A 20180-nucleotide genomic window follows, 5' to 3' on the forward strand; every position below is an offset into this window, starting at 1 on the left:
TTGATACAGACGGGTTGGACATTTTTTACATTTCAGAAATGTTTTTGTTTTCTCCAATTTTCTCTTGATTGATTTCCAATACTCCAATGTCAAAATGGGAATTTAAGTTCAACAGGTGGGTCGGACATTTTTATCATTAATTGAACACAAATATTGAACGGCAATTTATTAAACAGATGGAGTTTGGACAATCTTCGGCTACCATGACAAAAAATGTTTTCCACTACTACATTGTCTCAAACAGCAATTTTAAAAGAAGATGGAGTTTCATTGGACGACAAAATCTGTCAGCCAGACTGCAGGGACAAACTCTAGAAATCTGTGGGTATTTTTTGACAACAGAACAACTTAAACACCACACGAAACCACATCCATGGGTTTATTTAATTTTGAACGAGAATCAGGCGTGGAATTTTGTTGGTACACACGAGAGAAAAAAAAGGAAAAACAAAACAAATATTGTCAGACTCTGACTCTGACAAGTTTCTAGTTTCTTATCCCTTCCCATGGTTTTACAACTTTGCAACGTCATTCCCCCAAGAGTTTAACTCTTCCATTATGAATTAAATTCATGAAGCGGGCGGCTTGAATTTCTGGTTGCATTCTTTATTATCATGTCCGTCTGTCCAAGTGGTTTTTCGTTATATCCCTATCTGAGATCATCCCTTACAGAAGCAGCCTGTGTGCCTCGCGTGGCTTAATCTTTGCTCTGTGTGTAACGAGGACTATTGATCTGCTTCAGCGAACACGAAGACCTCGTCTCAAAAAGATGGTCCTAACGAGCCCCTTTTCACTCGCTCGCTACGAGGCGTGTGCACTCGATAGGGGTAATAACACGCTCGTTACAGCCCTCGTTTCCACTGCGTGCCTCGATGGCAATTATGGGGCTGTACTTTAATAGCGTGAGATGAAACGCCCTGTATTGGTATAAATTACGCGAACCAGCAATCAACGCATTGAGACAAGACTCGATGTGTCTGGGCATGCTTGGGATCCGCACGGTAACGTGGTAATTTTAGCGCATTTTAGGCGGCGCAAATACGAGGGCGTAGTGCAACCTGTCGGCGAACATCGCTCAATACGGTGCCCTACATCTCGAGATTGAGCAGCGCAATCAACAGATTGCTACCTTTATGATCTAATTGGGCCGGACTTTATGTTATTAACAATAGACACTGTTGGCTGATTGGATGAAACAAAATTACGTCTTTGTGTCAATGTACCAACACCGGGTGGCGCCTGGTGTTATTTTGTGTGCGGTTAAACATGCGCCTGGTGCGCCTTGTCTGCTGACGTTTTAATATTTTTGGGGTCATTTTAGGGTCATCTGCCTTGTCCGCCGAGCGTCTTATCCACAGGAAAAACATTCTTACCATTGAAAACAAAAAACAAAAACAAAAACAAAAAACCTTTAACAAAAACAAGAGCTGTTTCGCTGCGCGACGAACAGCTAATAAACTAGACATAATTGCATTTGTGCACAAATACAGAGCTGTTCCGTTAATAACTTTCAAATTTATCAACTGAAATTGAAATTCTCTTGGCATCAAAGCAGTTATCATCAATCCAGCCTATTTAAAACAATAATTTGGATTATACCCTGTTCAGATAGCAATTTATGACTTAAAGGTGCAACAATTTAAAACAAATCATAAAAAATGATGTGATGACGTCATCATGACGTCAATTCACATTTCACAAGAACTTGTCAATATCCAACAACCTACCAAGTTTCAACATGATCGCATAATTACTTTGGGAGTTATATTAGTTCAAAAAGTGCATCTTTAAGGCAGCGTCACGTGACCTCGATGACGTCATTGATCTGAAACTTCACACACATATGATGGCTGCCTGACAGTGAACAATGTATGCCTGTTGGTTGTGTACAAATCCAATGGAGTATGTACAAAGTATTAGGTCCAGAACGCGGTTAGAAAACAAAAACAAGGATGCCAACATCAGGACAGCGTCGTAGACTCCCCTCAAGTAAGTCCTCAATCCAAACAGGTCCTCACTGTACTGGACCAACCATGAGAAAGTATAACAACCCTATGAAATTGACTGCATCCAGAAGTACTACGTTGTACCCATGACGCCAATATTTTAATTTATTCAGTAATTATAGACGTACCTTGATTGGTTTTAATGGACGGAAACCATTATTTTTAGAATCAGTGTATTTTTTAACACAGAATATCAAATTTAGGAAACGAACAGATAAATTATTTTGAAGTTATTGTGGTTTTGACCATTTAAATGTTGACATATGAAGAGCCGTTGTGTTTGTGCATAGACACAAAACGTGCAATACATGACGTCATGGTGACGTCGTCCGGATTTTAAGGCCCTCATATTGTTATACAGTACCCCACAAGTATAAAAAGGGAAAGAGTATGACGATCGGATGTATACTTTTTGAGATATGGTGATCTAAAGATAGGCTAATTAAATATTCATGCCATTATAACTTAGTTATAGGCTAATTATTTTAAGCTAATTACATTTAACTGTAACTTCAAGACCTAAGCTTTAGTATGATATAGGTTCTGACTCCTTTATACTAAGCCGAGTATGACTTTTGACTTAAACAAAATGCCCTTGTACACGTATGGGCTTTTGACAAAAAAGCTAGTCATGATTGCATTGTGCACAAATGCAGAGCTGTTTCGTTAATAACATTTTCAACTTTCTCAACTGAATTTGAAATTATCTTGGCATCAAAGCACTTATATTTAAGTTCAAAAAGTGCACCTTTAATGCCACGTCACGTGACCCGCGATGACGTCATTGATCTGAAACTTTCCACATATGATACCTGCCTGACAGTCAACATTTGTGTAAATTTTGAAGTGATTACACAAAACTTCACCACACAATTCTTCAAAAAGTCCATTTTGAAGAGTTTCAACCTGCCGCTAGAGGGCGCTACTGCTTTTTTTGACGTCATCTACATTTATTTTTTAACTGCCCACTCTTGCCAGGCACTAACATTGTTCAAAGCAACTTCATAACTTTTGCTATTATTGATTTAAAGGGCACTTCCTGTTTCGACCGGAAGTAGAGGTCATGTGAGGTCACGCAAAAAAAGAAAAAAGAAGACCTAATTTATCCCTACCCAATCCCGCAAACAGAAACCTACGGTCACTTGTGGCTGATTTGTTATAGATTTTCAAGTGTTTAAAATAAAACACTTGTTGACGTCATGTGACTTGTGATGATGTCATAATGACATCCTTGTTTTGTGATGATCACCATTACCTTTCATCACCGAAAGTTTCATTGCAATTGCTCTTTAGGAACATAGCAAATCAGCATTTATAAAATGTCATTTCTGAAACAGACAAATACAAAAAAACTAAATCAACAACTTTTAACAAAAACGATAGCTGTTTTGCTGCGCTGTGCTATGAAACAGCTATCAAAACATGACATTGACTCAAACACATTCCTGGCATACAAAACTGCCATGGGTAATTAACTTGATTAAAAAAAAAGTAATAAAAAAAATATTTTGTTTCCGCAATCTGCTATGAAAATGGGCAATCGACTTGTTCATGTTCATTAAAACTAAAGCTGTTGTTTTTGGAGGTGTTCTCATTTATTTTAACAAGTGAAAATGCCAACATTTTTAATCAGTTGGCAAATACCGAACCCATGAACAAAATATTTTAGGTAGCTGACAGTGTAATCTGAATACATTTTATAGCAAATGAGGGATTGAAAAGGCATTGATAGTTCTATCAGTTTTTTGTTGGTAGAACAAAAATAATAAACGTTGTTGTTTGAATGTTTTTGCAACAGATATGGTAAGAAAATTAGTTGAACAACCTTTATCAAGCTTTAAGGATGGCCAACACAAAATATGGAATATACAAAGATATGGATAAGTACAAGGATGTAGATGCTGAAGAAATTTTGAAGACTTTGACTGAAGAGGAACTTGAGCAACTTGCTGAAGAACTGGATCCTGATGTAAGTACCTGTACTACATGTACTATTGTTTTATTTATTTCTACAATATTATAAATACTAATTTAGTGGTGCGACATTCAAGCGATCACTTGTGTTCTCTCTCTCTCTCTCCCCCCCCCCTCTATCTCTCTTTCTCTCGTATGCAATTATTGCACAAAAATGTTTGCCAATCAGTCGATCTTGCAGGAGTAGTTCTTGCAATTGCCGATCGTGCAGGAATGGGTTGTCTATTGTGCAATAGTTTTTGCAATTTTGCCGAAATATGCCCATAGTGCATGAATTACTTGCGCAATTTTACGATAGTGCAGGATTGGTTTAGCAACCCTGCAACAATAATAAGAAAAACTAGACATAGAGTTTTTGTTCATTACAAAAACACGGTGTTCGGTTGAGCGTAATGTGATGGCGTAATTCAAAAGAACAATCAAGATTATATTTTAAAGAAGTGGCGTTATTTATTGTTAAACTTGCATCACAATTGTTAACAACTCATGTTTCTTCACAAATGCATTATGTTTGTAATACATTGGCATAAGGTTTTATTTGGGTTTTATTTTGCACACTGATAAAAGCCCTTTAAAACTTTCGCTCATCCAGCATGGGATGTTGTACATTACAGATTTGATAATCCAATTGAAATGTTTTAGAAACGTTTGCCACAGTGGGATCATTAATGCAAGTCAACTACAGATTTTGAAGTTTAGTTTAAAACAAAACAAATAATGTCACAATAAAAACTGGTTCTAAACGGAGGCAAGGTTTAAATAGGTCACGAACAAATTTCTTTTTCATGGAAATATATTGTGAAAATAGATTGGTTGTACAAATGTAGCGCCAGTTTTGTGTATCAACGGTAGAGGGTGCAACATCAACTAGCTTGAGACAAACATAGACCTTTTCGCAAATACACCTGCGCAAGTGCAGACTGTTGAGTAAGGTGTATTGAGGGATAGAAAATGGATAAAATTTGGTCACCAGCTATCAGACCACAATGCACAGTATTCCAAGCTTTATGTGCGCGCCCCAGTATTTGCGAAAAGGTCTATGTCTTTGTAAACGCATGGGCAGGATGGAGGTCAATCAGGACACGCAATATAAAGATGAAACAGACATTATGTTATGAAACATTTTGAGCAGAATCAACGGTCTTCAAACTGACAAATAAATTGTGTTGATATCATAATTACTTCTTGAGATATGTATTCATGAATTCTTGTAACTTCTGGTTTCAACTGGTTTCAACCTGAAGTAAAGGTCAAATTTTGTCACATTGTGCTCGACATATGTTACGCATCGCAGCGCTCTCATGTGCTGGTTTGTGGTTCTCAAGATGTGAATTTTCTTGAATTATTTAAGGTTTATTTAACAGAATGATGCCAATGTCATTCACAAAAATTTGCGGTGTCATCTAGCCACTATTGGCTTAGCACAAAGTAGGTTTGAATTTTGTACAAGCTCTACTTATTCAAAATTGCTTGAGAAGGTTCAGGGAGAAAGACGAAGACGAGGGAAAAAATTATTACCAACAGCGCCCTCTTTCGTTGGAGCAAAGAGAGCGCCGTTGGGAATTCCCCAAAAAGTTTGCACCATATCATTTTTACAATTTTAAAACTTTGATTCATTTTAATTTAATCCCTGAAGACGTCATTATGACGTAATTAGTTCTGTGGTGTCTTGATACCAAGGTTCAACTATCTGTTGAGTTTCAACGTGTCATTCAAATCATTTTATGAAAAAAAAATCGAAGGTGAACTTTTACCCAGGGTAACGACCTAGAAGTTAAGGTTGTAGGATTTTGGCATTAACTTTTCAAATGTTGCCCAAGTTGTTATCTATCCGATGCCTAAGTATGAACATCATAGCTTATATATTAGTTGAGATACAGCAGCAAGCAAATGGCAATTTTCAACTTTAAAAACCTTGTCATGACGTCATCAATGACGTCATCATTCCAAAAAAGTGGCGGTTTCATCTACTAATCTATCTACACAGTAAGTTTCAAATTTGTACAAGCTTTACTTTTGTTTAAAAGCTCAAAAGTAGTTCTTTCAGGAGAAGGTTCAGAGAGAAAGAAGAACGCGAGGAAAAAAAACCCAGAACAATAACAATAGTTGTTCGGCTGTTAACCGAACACCTACATGTAACAATGTTCCTTGATTGCAGATACAGTGGTTCTTTTCCTGTTTCACGATTTGATTTTCCCCCGTTCAGAGTTTAACATTTTCCTTTGATCTCTACCCCAGCCCGGTTTACTTTCCACGTCCTTTTTGTTTTGCCATTTCTGGCCCCCCGTCCCCCGTACAGACGTACCACTTTATTGTGCCATTTCCTCCTGTCCCAGTCCCCGTCCCAAATCTAATGCGCGCCTCTCTCTCCCGTGCGTGGATTGTTCTTTGAATGCGCCACTGTTTACCGGCCCTTAACTCATGTTTTCCCCTTCCGCGCGTGGTCCCGCTAGTTGTTCTTCCTTTGTTTCGTGTATTTTTCCCTGTTCAGTTTATTATTTTCCTGTCCCATATCATCATTAGTCCCTTTTCCGTTTTAATTTCCCAGTCCTTTTAATTTGTTTCCCTTGCCACACTGTTTGCCCATTCCCTCTCCCTGTCCCACGTGCTCTAATAACCCCTGACTTGAATCAAGTCCCGTTCACGTGTGGGAGGTCCTTAAGCATACCCGCTGCCGTCAAACTGTAGCTACAGGTCCCGTCGCGTAGGCCTCCGTTAATTCCCCCTTGGTGATCCCTTGTTCTTTGCTTCCCTTGGTGATCACTTGTTCTTTGCTTCCACTGTATGCGCTAGGTTACTTTGTAACATCACAAAGGGCGCGTGACGGGTATATGAAACAACGCAACATAGCGGCGCCTCAAGAACTTCCGTTAATCAAGGAAACAACATTTGGGACGCAGGAATTATTGTGTACGGTGCATTAAATTTGTAGTTGATTTCGCACGGTTGGGCTTTAACATTTACGTTGTGTGATGGAATTATGAACAATCAGAGTAGAAATTACATACAATATTTTGCGTTCCATTATAATGAGACTGATAATAAACTAGAGATAGTGATTGTAAACAATCACAAAGCTGTTCCCGAATGATTTGTTAATAAAAGTTTTCTATGCTACAATAAAACACACACATTACAACCCAATGACATGTGATTACTGGTCTTGTGTGATACTAAATCAAAAGGAGCTTTAACACAAAAAATAAAGGTCAACATGGCGTTATGGTCATTGTGTTGAATAAATTTAACCCAAGTTCAAAAATCGATTGTGTAGTTCTTATGATTTGATCCCACTTCCGGTTAACTTGGAAGTAAAGGTCAATACTGGGTCAAGGTAATGCCGATATGCCGATTGTCCCCCTTGCGCCGATTTTTTTCCCAGGAGGACAAACGTGTAGAATTATCTGCACACGTTCATCCTGGAAAGAAAAGATATCCAATCCGCGCTTCAAAGAATGGTTCCCCAATCCGTGCTTTGTGTACAAACATATGGACACGCGTCTGGGAACTATGAAGAATAGTTCCCAGACGCGTGTCCATATATTTGTACATGAAGGGATTGGGTATCTTTTCTTCCCAGGACAAATGTGTGCAGATGGTTCTACACGTTTGTCCTGGGAAAAAAATCTGCGCACGGTCGGGGGACAATTGGCATAATCGGCATTAGAGGTAAAAGAGCGTTAGTTGAGACAATTTATACACAAAATTCACTCGATTTTTACTCAAAATCTGTGATACCTATTTGAACATTTCCAAGTGTAGTGCTATCTGCAACTTCTGAAGCATTAGATCGGTAAGTTTCATGATGCAGAACGTTGCAGATGGTTTTTCAAGGAAGTGAAAGGTTTTGATACCAGTGGTGCTGGGGCCAAGGATACGGAGTGGATTGGACCAATTTATGGGGCTAGGTAACTCATTCATTTTGAATTGTAAACAATCACAAAGCTGTTCCCGAATGTTTTATTAATAAAAGTTTTCTATGCTACAATAAAACACACATATTACAACCTCTATAACATGTGATTACCTGGTCTTGTACCTGATACTAAATCAGAAGGAGCTTCACAAAAAATAAAGGACAACATGGCAACATGGCGCCATGGTCATTGTGTTGAATAAATTTAACCAAAGTTAAAAAATCGATTGTGTAGTTCTTGAGATATGATCCCACTTCCAGTTAACCTGGCAGGCAGTAAAGGTCAATACTGGGTCACGGTAACCCATGCTCGATTTTTAGGGCCACTGATTTTTCGCGATCGCGGAAATTGGACGGAAATCGCGGAATCAGCCTTTTGAAACGGAAAACAGGGTTTTCGGTTTTTGAAAAAAAAAGAAGTTTTTTTCAGGCCAAACCTATTGAAATTGCATTGTTTGTTAATCTTCTTTTTGTTAAAACAAAAAAAGCATCAAAAATCAGGTTGTAAAAAAAAAAATGTACTACTAGATCGTCACCGTAGTAGCGCAATATCCAGCGAGTGCTGTGCGAGTGCGGCATCCAGTTCTGAATACACGTTGTTTTACAGCACATTGTTTTACGGCACGTTTTTTACATTTTTTTCCCCACCCAAATCACATTTTTTCCCTACACCTTATCAACAATATACACAAACCAGCTTACCTAGATGCTCTATATGAACACACACAATGATTTTTCATTTCGGAAAGGTCTAAAATAAAACCGTTAACTGTCAACATTTTGTCGCCGAAGCGAAAACAAAATGGCTGACATTTTGTTTGTGAGGGAGAACGGTCAGGTTATTAGACTTGGTTCCAAGTCTGTGATCGTGCGTATTGGCTGAAACAGCGCCCTCTTGTGAGTCAGAGCGTGTGATAGCACATAATGCGAGGGAATTCTGCGTGGCTGATGCAGAGAAATAACCGCGGTGTAAGACTTGAAATCAAGTCTATCACGTCATGTGCATTGATACTGCAGTCACAGTGCTACGGCTGTTACATGTTTCTGTTGCAGCGATCTCTGATCAGTCAGTGAGTCAGTGCATTAAATTTCAGAATTAAAATTTCCAACTCGTTACTCCGAAACTGAATCGGCCGTTGATTTAAATCATCATCACTGTTTTTTGCTGATTAGGGGAACCGGTATAAGGGGAACCGTTGTATTTGTATGTTTTCATTTACAAATTAATCAACAAGTAATGTAACAGTATTTTTCAGAAATTCAGTTCAAAATTAACATTTAAGAAGTCTGCATGTGCAACTTATTCAAAAGTTAAGTTTGTAAGTGACTCCCTGGGTATAAACAACCTTTTATCTAATTAAAAAACATGAAACAGAATTTTTTGTGCCTGAAACGGAATTCATGTTTTTGTCAAACGGAATTTGCACTTTTCTGAAACGGAAAATCAGTGGCCCTAGATTTTCAATGCTCAAAGAGTCAATAACTGAAAAAAGTTTGAAAATCTGTTGTGTAGTTCTTGAAATAAGGTCACACTTCCGGTTGACCCGTAAATAAAGGTCAACGTGGGGTCACATCTACCCGATGCGAATGTCCAATGCCAAAGGAGTCCATAACTGAAAATCGGTTGTGTTGTTTTTGAGATAAGGTCTCACTTCCGGTTGACGCGGAAATAAAGGTCAACATGTGGGTCACAGTGTTCAAAGTTAATTTTTAATGCCTAAGTAGTCTATAACTGAAAAAAGTTTGAAAATCGGTTGTGTAGTTCTTGAGATGGTCCCACTTCCGGTTGACCCGGAAGAAGAGGTCAAAATGGGGTCACGGATTTTCCCCAACCAAATTTAATGCCTTAGGAGTCTATAACTAAAAAATGAGATATGGTCCCACTTCCGGTTGACCCGGAAGTAGAGGTCAAATCGGGGTCACGCCTACCAGAGGCAAATCTCCTATGCCTAAGGAGTCTATTACTGAAAAAAACTTTGAAATCGGCCATACACTACTTGAGATATACATGTATAGTGTTCAAAGAAAAACTCATTAAAGCTTCTAATTAGCATAAATTAACTTACCCCATTCCAATGCCTTTTACAAAAAACCAATTTAGTATTGCATTAACCATGGGGAAGGTATTGTCAATGCATTGGAACCGACTGCATCCAGTTTATGAGGTACTACGTTGTACCCATGACGCCAAGATTTTTAATTAATCATTAATTATTGACGTACTTTGATTGCTTTTAACGGACTGAAACATCTCTTATTAGAATCAGTTAATTTTTCCACACTGAATATGACATTTTGAAAACGAACAGATAAATTATTTTGAAGTTATTGTCATTAATTGTGTTTTTGACTTGTAAAACGTTTCCACTTTTAGTGCCATATATTTTGTACACAAAAAGTAAAACGCGCAAACGTATGACGTCATGATGACGTGATTGAACATTTTAGGCCATAAACAGCATCTATAATAAAAGACCTGTCCATAACCGAAAACAAAATTAATTATTGACGTACTTTGATTGCTTTTAACGGACTGAAACATCTCTTATTAGAATCAGTTAATTTTCGAGTACTCAGTCCCTAGCATCGGCCAAAGATAGTGGGGCTGGCAAACGCAAGGCTGTGTCCAACCCCAAGACGGAACTTAAGCCTAAGAAGGGTCGAGTTGGTAAGCAAGACGTTGTACTGGGTCTGATGCTTGCCACCGACCAAACCCAGAGCACCGGACAGCCCATTGTGGCTACCCATCATGGCTCAATGGGTTCTGGCCTCTCGGGCCCCCCGGGCACAGTGCAATACAGCACGGGTAACCGGGGCGGGTTGTGAACCGGGTTTCCAGACCACGCAGCGCCGCCAACCCGATGGGTGTTAGGGCACTGCTGGCCGGGGGAGGGCTAGACGGATTGTTGCCCCTGAGCAGGTCACGCTCGGACGGGCGCTCCACGGCATCAGGTTTCCGGTGTTCGGGGGTGCCAGTTCCTCAGCCATCTGACGTGTCTTCGGTTACTCAAGGCAATACGTCACACAGGGGTGGAAAGAATAAGAAGTCGCGGCGTGCACGCCTCTCTTCCTCGAGTAGCTCGAGTTCGGATCAGTCTGCCCACGGCAAACGTCGTAAGGAGGAAGATTTGATGACAAGGCCTGATCTCTTCCAAGCATTTCAGTCCTTTACGGCATCCCTGACTGGCCTCCCTGCCCCCCGGCAGATGCCCGTCGGGTTTGGGCCGCCGATTGAGATTACTCAACCCCCTCAACCATCAGTCATTGGCCATGGTTGGTTGGGGGCAGTACAGCAGGATTTGCCGCACACGGTTAGCCGTGCTCCAGCCTCCCAGCCGGTGTTGAGCATCCACCCATCGTCGGCTTTTTCGACCGAGGGGGGGGGGGGGGGGGGGCCTCATGTGCAGGGCCGGGACGCCACTCCAACGAGTTCACACGGCTCCCGATCCCTGGTGTCCACCCACGCGTCTCGCTCCGGTGATTCGGCTATGGAGGACGAGGTGGCACAGCTGCAATGGTTATCCATAACGGAGACACAGTTGCGCTTGGTACAGCGGGACATGGTGAAGGTACTAGGTATCTCCCCACTGTTGACGAGTCGCCGTTGCCGACTAAGAAGTCTTCCAAATGCCGCACGGGTCCGGCGGCAGGAAGGGATAAAGTTTTTCCTCACAACCACCGCACAGGAGGTTGCATGGGTCTGTTGTGGAACAGAGTGGTGTGCTGTCACGCATGGGTGCACCAGCACAATCCCAGACGGGGATCAGCATACACCCTTCGGGGTCCTTTGTCTCCAATCGGGATGTAGAGCAACATGCCTTAGGCACAGCCCTGCCGTTGGATGAACAGTCACTGAGTGTGTCTGACCCTCCCGTGTCCGGCAACTCATCCCCGGAAGAGGATGATTTGGCCTCAAGTGTTCAACGGCTCTCAATTGCCGAGACTGAACTGCGCCTTGTCCAGAGGGACATGGCCCGTGTGTTGGACTGAAAAAAGTTTGAAAATCTGTTGTGTAGTTCTTGAAATAAGGTCACACTTCCGGTTGACCCGTAAATAAAGGTCAACGTGGGGTCACATCTACCCGATGCGAATGTCCAATGCCAAAGGAGTCCATAACTGAAAATCGGTTGTGTTGTTTTTGAGATAAGGTCTCACTTCCGGTTGACGCGGAAATAAAGGTCAACATGGGGGTCACAGTGTTCAAAGTTAATTTTTAATGCCTAAGTAGTCTATAACTGAAAAAAGTTTGAAAATCGGTTGTGTAGTTCTTGAGATGGTCCCACTTCCGGTTGACCCGGAAGAAGAGGTCAAAATGGGGTCACGGATTTTCCCCAACCAAATTTAATGCCTTAGGAGTCTATAACTAAAAAATGAGATATGGTCCCACTTCCGGTTGACCCGGAAGTAGAGGTCAAATCGGGGTCACGCCTACCAGAGGCAAATCTCCTATGCCTAAGGAGTCTATTACTGAAAAAAACTTTGAAATCGGCCATACACTACTTGAGATATACATGTATAGTGTTCAAAGAAAAACTCATTAAAGCTTCTAATTAGCATAAATTAACTTACCCCATTCCAATGCCTTTTACAAAAAACCAATTTAGTATTGCATTAACCATGGGGAAGGTATTGTCAATGCATTGGAACCGACTGCATCCAGTTTATGAGGTACTACGTTGTACCCATGACGCCAAGATTTTTAATTAATCATTAATTATTGACGTACTTTGATTGCTTTTAACGGACTGAAACATCTCTTATTAGAATCAGTTAATTTTTCCACACTGAATATGACATTTTGAAAACGAACAGATAAATTATTTTGAAGTTATTGTCATTAATTGTGTTTTTGACTTGTAAAACGTTTCCACTTTTAGTGCCATATATTTTGTACACAAAAAGTAAAACGCACAAACGTATGATGTCATGATGACGTGATTGAACATTTTAGGCCATAAACAGCATCTATAATACAAGACCTGTCCATAACCGAAAACAAAATTAATTATTGACGTACTTTGATTGCTTTTAACGGACTGAAACATCTCTTATTAGAATCAGTTAATTTTCGAGTACTCAGTCCCTAGCATCGGCCAAAGATAGTGGGGCTGGCAAACGCAAGGCTGTGTCCAACCCCAAGACGGAACTTAAGCCTAAGAAGGGTCGAGTTGGTAAGCAAGACGTTGTACTGGGTCTGATGCTTGCCACCGACCAAACCCAGAGCACCGGACAGCCCATTGTGGCTACCCATCATGGCTCAATGGGTTCTGGCCTCTCGGGCCCCCCGGGCACAGTGCAATACAGCACGGGTAACCGGGGCGGGTTGTGAACCGGGTTTCCAGACCACGCAGCGCCGCCAACCCGATGGGTGTTAGGGCACTGCTGGCCGGGGGAGGGCTAGACGGATTGTTGCCCCTGAGCAGGTCACGCTCGGACGGGCGCTCCACGGCATCGGGTTTCCGGTGTTCGGGGGTGCCAGTTCCTCAGCCATCTGACGTGTCTTCGGTTACTCAAGGCAATACGTCACACAGGGGTGGAAAGAATAAGAAGTCGCGGCGTGCACGCCTCTCTTCCTCGAGTAGCTCGAGTTCGGATCAGTCTGCCCACGGCAAACGTCGTAAGGGGGAAGATTTGATGACAAGGCCTGATCTCTTCCAAGCATTTCAGTCCTTTACGGCATCCCTGACTGGCCTCCCTGCCCCCCGGCAGATGCCCGTCGGGTTTGGGCCGCCGATTGAGATTACTCAACCCCCTCAACCATCAGTCATTGGCTATGGTTGGTTGGGGGCAGTACAGCAGGATTTGCCGCACACGGTTAGCCGTGCTCCAGCCTCCCAGCCGGTGTTGAGCACCCACCCATCGTCGGCTTTTTCGACCGGGGGGGGGGGGGGCCTCATGTGCAGGGCCGGGACGCCACTCCAACGAGTTCACACGGCTCCCGATCCCTGGTGTCCACCCACGCGTCTCGCTCCGGTGATTCGGCTGTGGAGGACGAGGTGGCACAGCTGCAATGGTTATCCATAACGGAGACACAGTTGCGCTTGGTACAGCGGGACATGGTGAAGGTACTAGGTATCTCCCCACTGTTGACGAGTCGCCGTTGCCGACTAAGAAGTCTTCCAAATGCCGCACGGGTCCGGCGGCAGGAAGGGATAAAGTTTTTCCTCACAACCACCGCACAGGAGGTTGCATGGGTCTGTTGTGGAACAGAGTGGTGTGCTGTCACGCATGGGTGCACCAGCACAATCCCAGACGGGGATCAGCATACACCCTTCGGGGTCCTTTGTCTCCAATCGGGATGTAGAGCAACATGCCTGTAGAGCAACATGCCTTAGGCACAGCCCTGCCGTTGGATGAACAGTCACTGAGTGTGTCTGACCCTCCCGTGTCCGGCAACTCATCCCCGGAAGAGGATGATTTGGCCTCAAGTGTTCAACGGCTCTCAATTGCCGAGACTGAACTGCGCCTTGTCCAGAGGGACATGGCCCGTGTGTTGGACCTTCCCGCCGAGAAAACGGACGACTCCCCCGTTGAACGGCGATCGTTTAAGAGGAGGACAGGCCCTGCTCCGAGGAGCGGGAATATTTTCCCGGCTATGCCACTCGACCGCATATGTACTGATCGCATCGAGGGCATTATGTCAGCTTCTTCTTTGATTGCTTACCCCAAGCGGGCTGATTCATATTATCGGTTCCCCGCCGGGGATTTTGATAAATATTTTTCGACCCCGGTCCTGCCGGACTCCGCGTCAGACAAACTGGCCAGGACAGGGGGTCAACCTCCTCCAAACTTCCCTTTGCCGACAAAGCGCGGGGGAAAATGGAGGAGGTAATCAGGAAAATGGACTCGGCGTCTCGCTTCGGCATGCGCACATCGTCCTTCTTGCTTCTCTTGTCCGAATACCTCACCCTGGCCGACGATGAGGACTCGGCGATCCCGGCTTATATGATGGTGGCGGCCCTCCATTGTCTGGATAACGGGCTTTGCACCGTCCTGGAGTCTCCACCCTAGCGACTTCGGCCCGTAGGGCGAACGTCCTAGATGCATTGTTCCTTCTGTCCGTAGGGGCATGCAAGCGGCTTGATGCACTCCCCCTAATGGGACCAGACCTTTTTTCGTGGCCTTAAGGCCACTGACCAGATCAACCTCAAGAAGCCGTGAAGAAACACAAACACGCCTCGTTTGTAATTCCCCGCCAACATCCACAGAGACCCGCCCGTGGTGGTTTTCGTGGAAACCAAGGAGCAGCAGATACACGCACGCCCACCCAGGGCCAGCAGCGGGCCCAGTCGGGTGGCGGCTTTCGTGCGTCCGCCCCCCGGTATCCAGGCGTGGCGGAAGTGACTTCCCTGTCTCCAGGCGACCTCCCGCCGACGGACCCGTGGGAGGCCGCCTTCAGGAATTTGTTTGATCCTGGGCTCAGATCACGTTTGACTGATCGAGTGCGGCTACAGTGGTAGCGTATATCAATCACCAGGGGGGCACCCGGTCGGCCCGGCTGTGTGCACTAGCCTGGGATCTAATCCACTGGTGCATGCAGCAGGGGATCGCCCTGTCGGTGGTGTACATCCCAGGGAAGGAGAATGTCAAGGCCGAAGATCTTTCCCGGGGCTGGATCGTCCCGACAGAGTGGTCCCTCCGCCCCTGTGTGGCCCAGTCGCTCTTTCTGCTAATCGACCGGCCTCATGTGGATTTGTTCGCCTCTCGGACGAAAAATCAACTGCCGGTCTACTGCGCCAGGGGTCCCGACCCCAGGGCATGGCGGAGCGACGCTCTGACTATGCTATGGGAGGGGCTGTTGGCATACGCCTACCCGCCCATCTCCCTCATTCCACGGGTGCTGACAAAGATCGAGCAGGATCACTGCAAAATTATCTTGATCGCCCCTTTTTGGCCTCGACAGCCCTGTTTCCCTCGGCTGATCAGGCTCCTGGTGCACAGGCCAGTGGTTCTCCCGCAACGACCGGACCTCATATACCAGCCCGGATCCGGAGTGGTTCATCCGGCTCCGGGGGATCTGCACCTGACGTTCTAGGCGCTGTCAGGAGATCCCTCAGAGCAGCGGGCCTTTCAAGACGGGCTGCGGAAGTTTCTGCCCAGTCACGGAGGGCCTCAACTCGAAGAGTATATGACTGCCATTTCTTTAAATGGTGTAGGGGGCAAGCTATACATCCCGCCGATACTTCTGTAGAATTACCGATCGGTCATTGCAGCGGTCAACGGGGGATTTGCCGACGGTTCGACGGTTTCGGATAACCGGGCGATTGGGCAATTGACTAAGGGGATGTTTGTCACCCGTCCCTCTGTGTGCAAACTGGTCCCATCCTGGGACCTCTTTAGCATACTGTCAGCGCTAACCAAACCCCCTTTTGAATCACTGAGTGGGGCCACGTTGCTACACTTAACGGTCAAAGTGGCCTTTTTGGTGGCGGTTGCTACGTCTCGCCGACGTAGTGAACTCCACTCCCTTACAGTGGCGACAGGACACATCCGGTAGGAACCCGGAGGAGTTCGCCTGATTCCTACGGCGGGGTTTCTGGCCAAGAACCAATCCGTTTCTTTCGAACCCCCAGACATCTTTGTCCCCGACCTTAAAGCATTTTCGGCGGTTGCAGCTGACAAACTTTGGTGCCCAGTACGGGCATTAAAGTGGTACATCGACCGCACAAAGTCAATCCGAACCGGCCACGAACAGCTGTTCGTGTTCACGGTTCCGCCATTCCGACCAACATCCCACGATACGATCGCGCGTTGGATAGTTATAGCCATCCGCTCGGTGCCGGGTGAATGGCCAGCGACCGATGGTCTGGTTCATGCCCACGAAGTACGGGGAGTGTCGGCCTCATGGGCTTTCTTTAAAGGTGTCTCCATGAGTGACATAACAAGGGCGGCCTCCTGGAAGAGCCCGTCCACGTTCTCCGACTGCTACCTGAAGGACGTTCTGCAGGTGGATGGGAGAGCGGGTAGAACGGTGTTACAGGCGGCCAGCCAAGCTGCGAAGCCAGAACAAGCTCCACCTCTCTTGAAATTCCATGAAATGCTTTACAAGCAATTCTCAATATCGAGAATTACGGATTTATTTTAAATACATGTCATGACACGGCGAAACATGCGGAAACAAGGGTGGGTTTCCCCGTTATTTTCTCCCGACTCCGATGACCGATTGAGCCTAAATTTTCACAGGTTTGTTATTTTATATATAAGTTGTGATACACGAAGTGTGGGCCTTGTGACAATACTGTTTACCGAAAGTGTCCAATGGCTTTAATGAATAAATTAAAATCTTGGCGTAATGGGTACAATGTAGTACTTCATAAATTTGGTGCAGTCACTTTCATTGCACAGTTACCTCCCTATGGTTATTGCAATACAAGTGAAGACCTCAATGGGTTGAGGACTTACTTGAGGGGAGTCTAAGACATTGACGTGAAGTTTGCAACTTTTTATTTGTGTTCTAAAAAATGTTAAAATTTGTAATTAATTAACCCTGTGACCCCCTATTGCATATATAATTAGGAAATTTTTGCAGCACCATATCCCTAGAAGTACACAAAGTGGCTGATTTAACTGTTTGTAGTTATAGACTCCTTTGGGAGTGGAGATTAATTTTGATAAACCGTGACCTCAAGTTGACCTCTGCTTCCTGGTCAACCGGAAGTGGGACCATATCTCAAGAAGTATACGGCCGATTTTTAAACTGTTTGTAGCTTGTTACATATAACCAACTCACAAGCTTAAACCCCATAAGTTGGTACGCAGGGTAGATTAAAAAAACAATGGAATTACCAAAACAATTAAAGAAAGGGAAAACCAGCAACTGAGAAAGACAACGGTTGAAATATTTTGTGTACAGTAACAATTGATTAAGTAGTTTATTTACAAAAACAAAGCTTACAAAGGGTGATGACAAAATGAAGTTAGATATAGCATACAGTGGTGATCTCGAGGAAGTACCCATACGAGGAACGTGTGCTCGCAAATCACTCGAAGCAACTCGTTTACCACACTCGAGTTTTGCGTGCAGCAATCGAGCGAGTGCGAGCGAGGTTCGAGCAACTTTCGAGCGGTGTCGAGAGCTATCATTTTGTCCCCAAAATTCCACGCGATCAATGCCTTGCGAGGAGCGTTCATGCGTAAAATCTGACCTCGGGGATACAGTGTCAAAACCCAATTGTAGTTGCCTGACTTGACCGCAAACACTTTTGCGTCGTAACAGAATAATGTAAGTAGGCTCAGTAGCAAGTTTGAAAATTAACTTCCATTAAGAAAAATACAGGGGCGGGAACTTTACAGCCCATCAACGTGTTAGCTAGCGAGCCGTGCACGCCGTGTTAGCACGGCCAGTTGGGCTGAAAACACGGGCAAAAACATGATGCACGGCTTGGGTGAAGCATGGTGAAGCCGTGCTGTCTAATAATTTCAGTGAAAATTACTGAACTTCTTTTATTATTTGTTGTTGTTGAACAGTTTAAAAACAGCAGTGAGTAAATATAGATTTGGTTTTACCAGATTTCCTTCTTCTTTTTGAATCAAAATTTCAACAACGCAACCATAAAACAATCACTCGAAGTTGCCTTGAAAACGCTGACCACATTGCGACCACACAAAACACAACGCACAAACCACACATTACATCCACAACGCACGTGCAAATAACAGTCAGTCGTCGTCATCGACCGTCATCGGCAGGCAGCATGAACTCCATGCACGCGTGTGGTATGATAGAGGCGAATTCACACGCGTTTTCGTTCAGATTATTTTAGGTACCAATCTCATCTCCACGATCCTACAAACCATCGCGCTCCGGATTTTTCTACTATGACGTCAGTATCGGTAACTGAGAGATACGCGGCGCAGTACACCTTTTACCCCATACATTCTGCAGTTGCTTGGTGGATTGGTTCCGCAGTTTTTCCCAACTCGACGGCAGCAAACATGACGATCTTTTTTCCTTCTAGAAATTCAAGGGCACATCGTTTGTTCGTTGTAGAGTTTGTTTGAAACATCGAGACTTTTTTGGATTTCAATGTTTGCATCTCTTGGGTTGTTAATGCAGTTGACAAAACGATGTTTATTTTCCGCCCGAAAGGATCAAAAACTGGTTTATGTTTCTTTTCAAATCTTAAGTCGGTTTTGCTGTATAGACCTCCCAAATTTATTTTTCAATGCATGGTACGTTTTTTTTGCCCAGTGGAACTACATGGTAATTAATATTTTCCTTAGTACTTTTTAAGGTTTCATAACGTTTAAGTCTTATAGGTTGTTTAATTGTTGAAACTGGGTCAAAGGCAATTTGTAAACAGTCTGCGGAGAATAAAGAACAAACAGTTACGAAAGACAGTCTTTAAATTACTTATAATATATTTCTTCTTTTTAGCAAAATTTTTCATTTAATGTAAAAAAAAAAAAGAAAAAAAGCAAAACCTGTTGACAAAAAGCCTTCTGATAAGGTCTTAAGGGATAAAGTTTTTAAATTCTTTCTTTTGTTACAAATTGTTTTGTTCTTTTAGGCATGCAACTCTTCAGCCGAAAAAAAACGCGGAACATTTTTCCTGATCACATGGTTCACTTGCCATCTAATAACGTCTGGTTCCCGCCGCATATCTTAAGACCTTTCTATTGCAACGTCACAGCCCGAGTTTTCGCCAACCGAGATATGAAAACTATATGTAAAGCCATAAATGCAAATCAAAAACAGATAGCCATAGTTTATAAAGCATGTTACACAAATATGCAAAAATATGTTGAGTTTATTGGAAACAAATCAACCAATCATAAGAGATACTTCAGATGATGAATCTTTACAGAAAATGTTGAATTTGGTCACCATTTTTTTAAAACACGATTACATGTAATTGTTTTGCTAACATTCGGCCGTCCATGCCAACCACCGCAACAATGGAAAGGTCTATAACAATTCTACGGAGCCAGACTGTGCCAGGTATGCTGTACGAGGAAACTTGTGTCTGTGTCTGGACTGTGTTATGTTTTTGTATGTGTAAACTTCCGCGGAGCCAGACTTTAAGAATCCTGAATCTTTACATGTGTTTCTTTTTAATAAGCAACGTTTCTTTCGGCGGGATTTCTTTTTTCATGCAGCGTGATTTTGTTTTACGCGGAGTTTTTTCGTAATGGCGGATTTCTATTTTAAGAAACGCGGAAAATCGCGGATCAGCGGAAGAATTGCATGCTTGTTGTTATCAATTTTAGAAAACAGAACTTTTCAAAAGGAACCTACAAAACATTGTAGGAAACCACGACTTTGTTCACGGATGAAGTCTATA

General features: G+C 43.5%; 1 protein-coding gene across 1 annotated transcript in view; it reads left to right on the plus strand.

Moving 5' to 3' along the window:
- Positions 1-20180, plus strand: part of LOC117287727 (tropomodulin-2-like) — a 115070-nt gene that overhangs the window by 22406 nt on the left and 72484 nt on the right. Inside the window, exon 2 of the mRNA XM_033768229.1 lies at positions 3805-3975. Within this exon, the coding sequence (XP_033624120.1) occupies positions 3850-3975 (126 nt within the window). The 5' untranslated portion in view covers positions 3805-3849. The remainder of the gene's footprint in view (positions 1-3804; positions 3976-20180) is intronic.

Source organism: Asterias rubens, chromosome 3 (assembly GCF_902459465.1).
Source record: "Asterias rubens chromosome 3, eAstRub1.3, whole genome shotgun sequence".
Taxonomy (NCBI): domain Eukaryota; kingdom Metazoa; phylum Echinodermata; class Asteroidea; order Forcipulatida; family Asteriidae; genus Asterias; species Asterias rubens.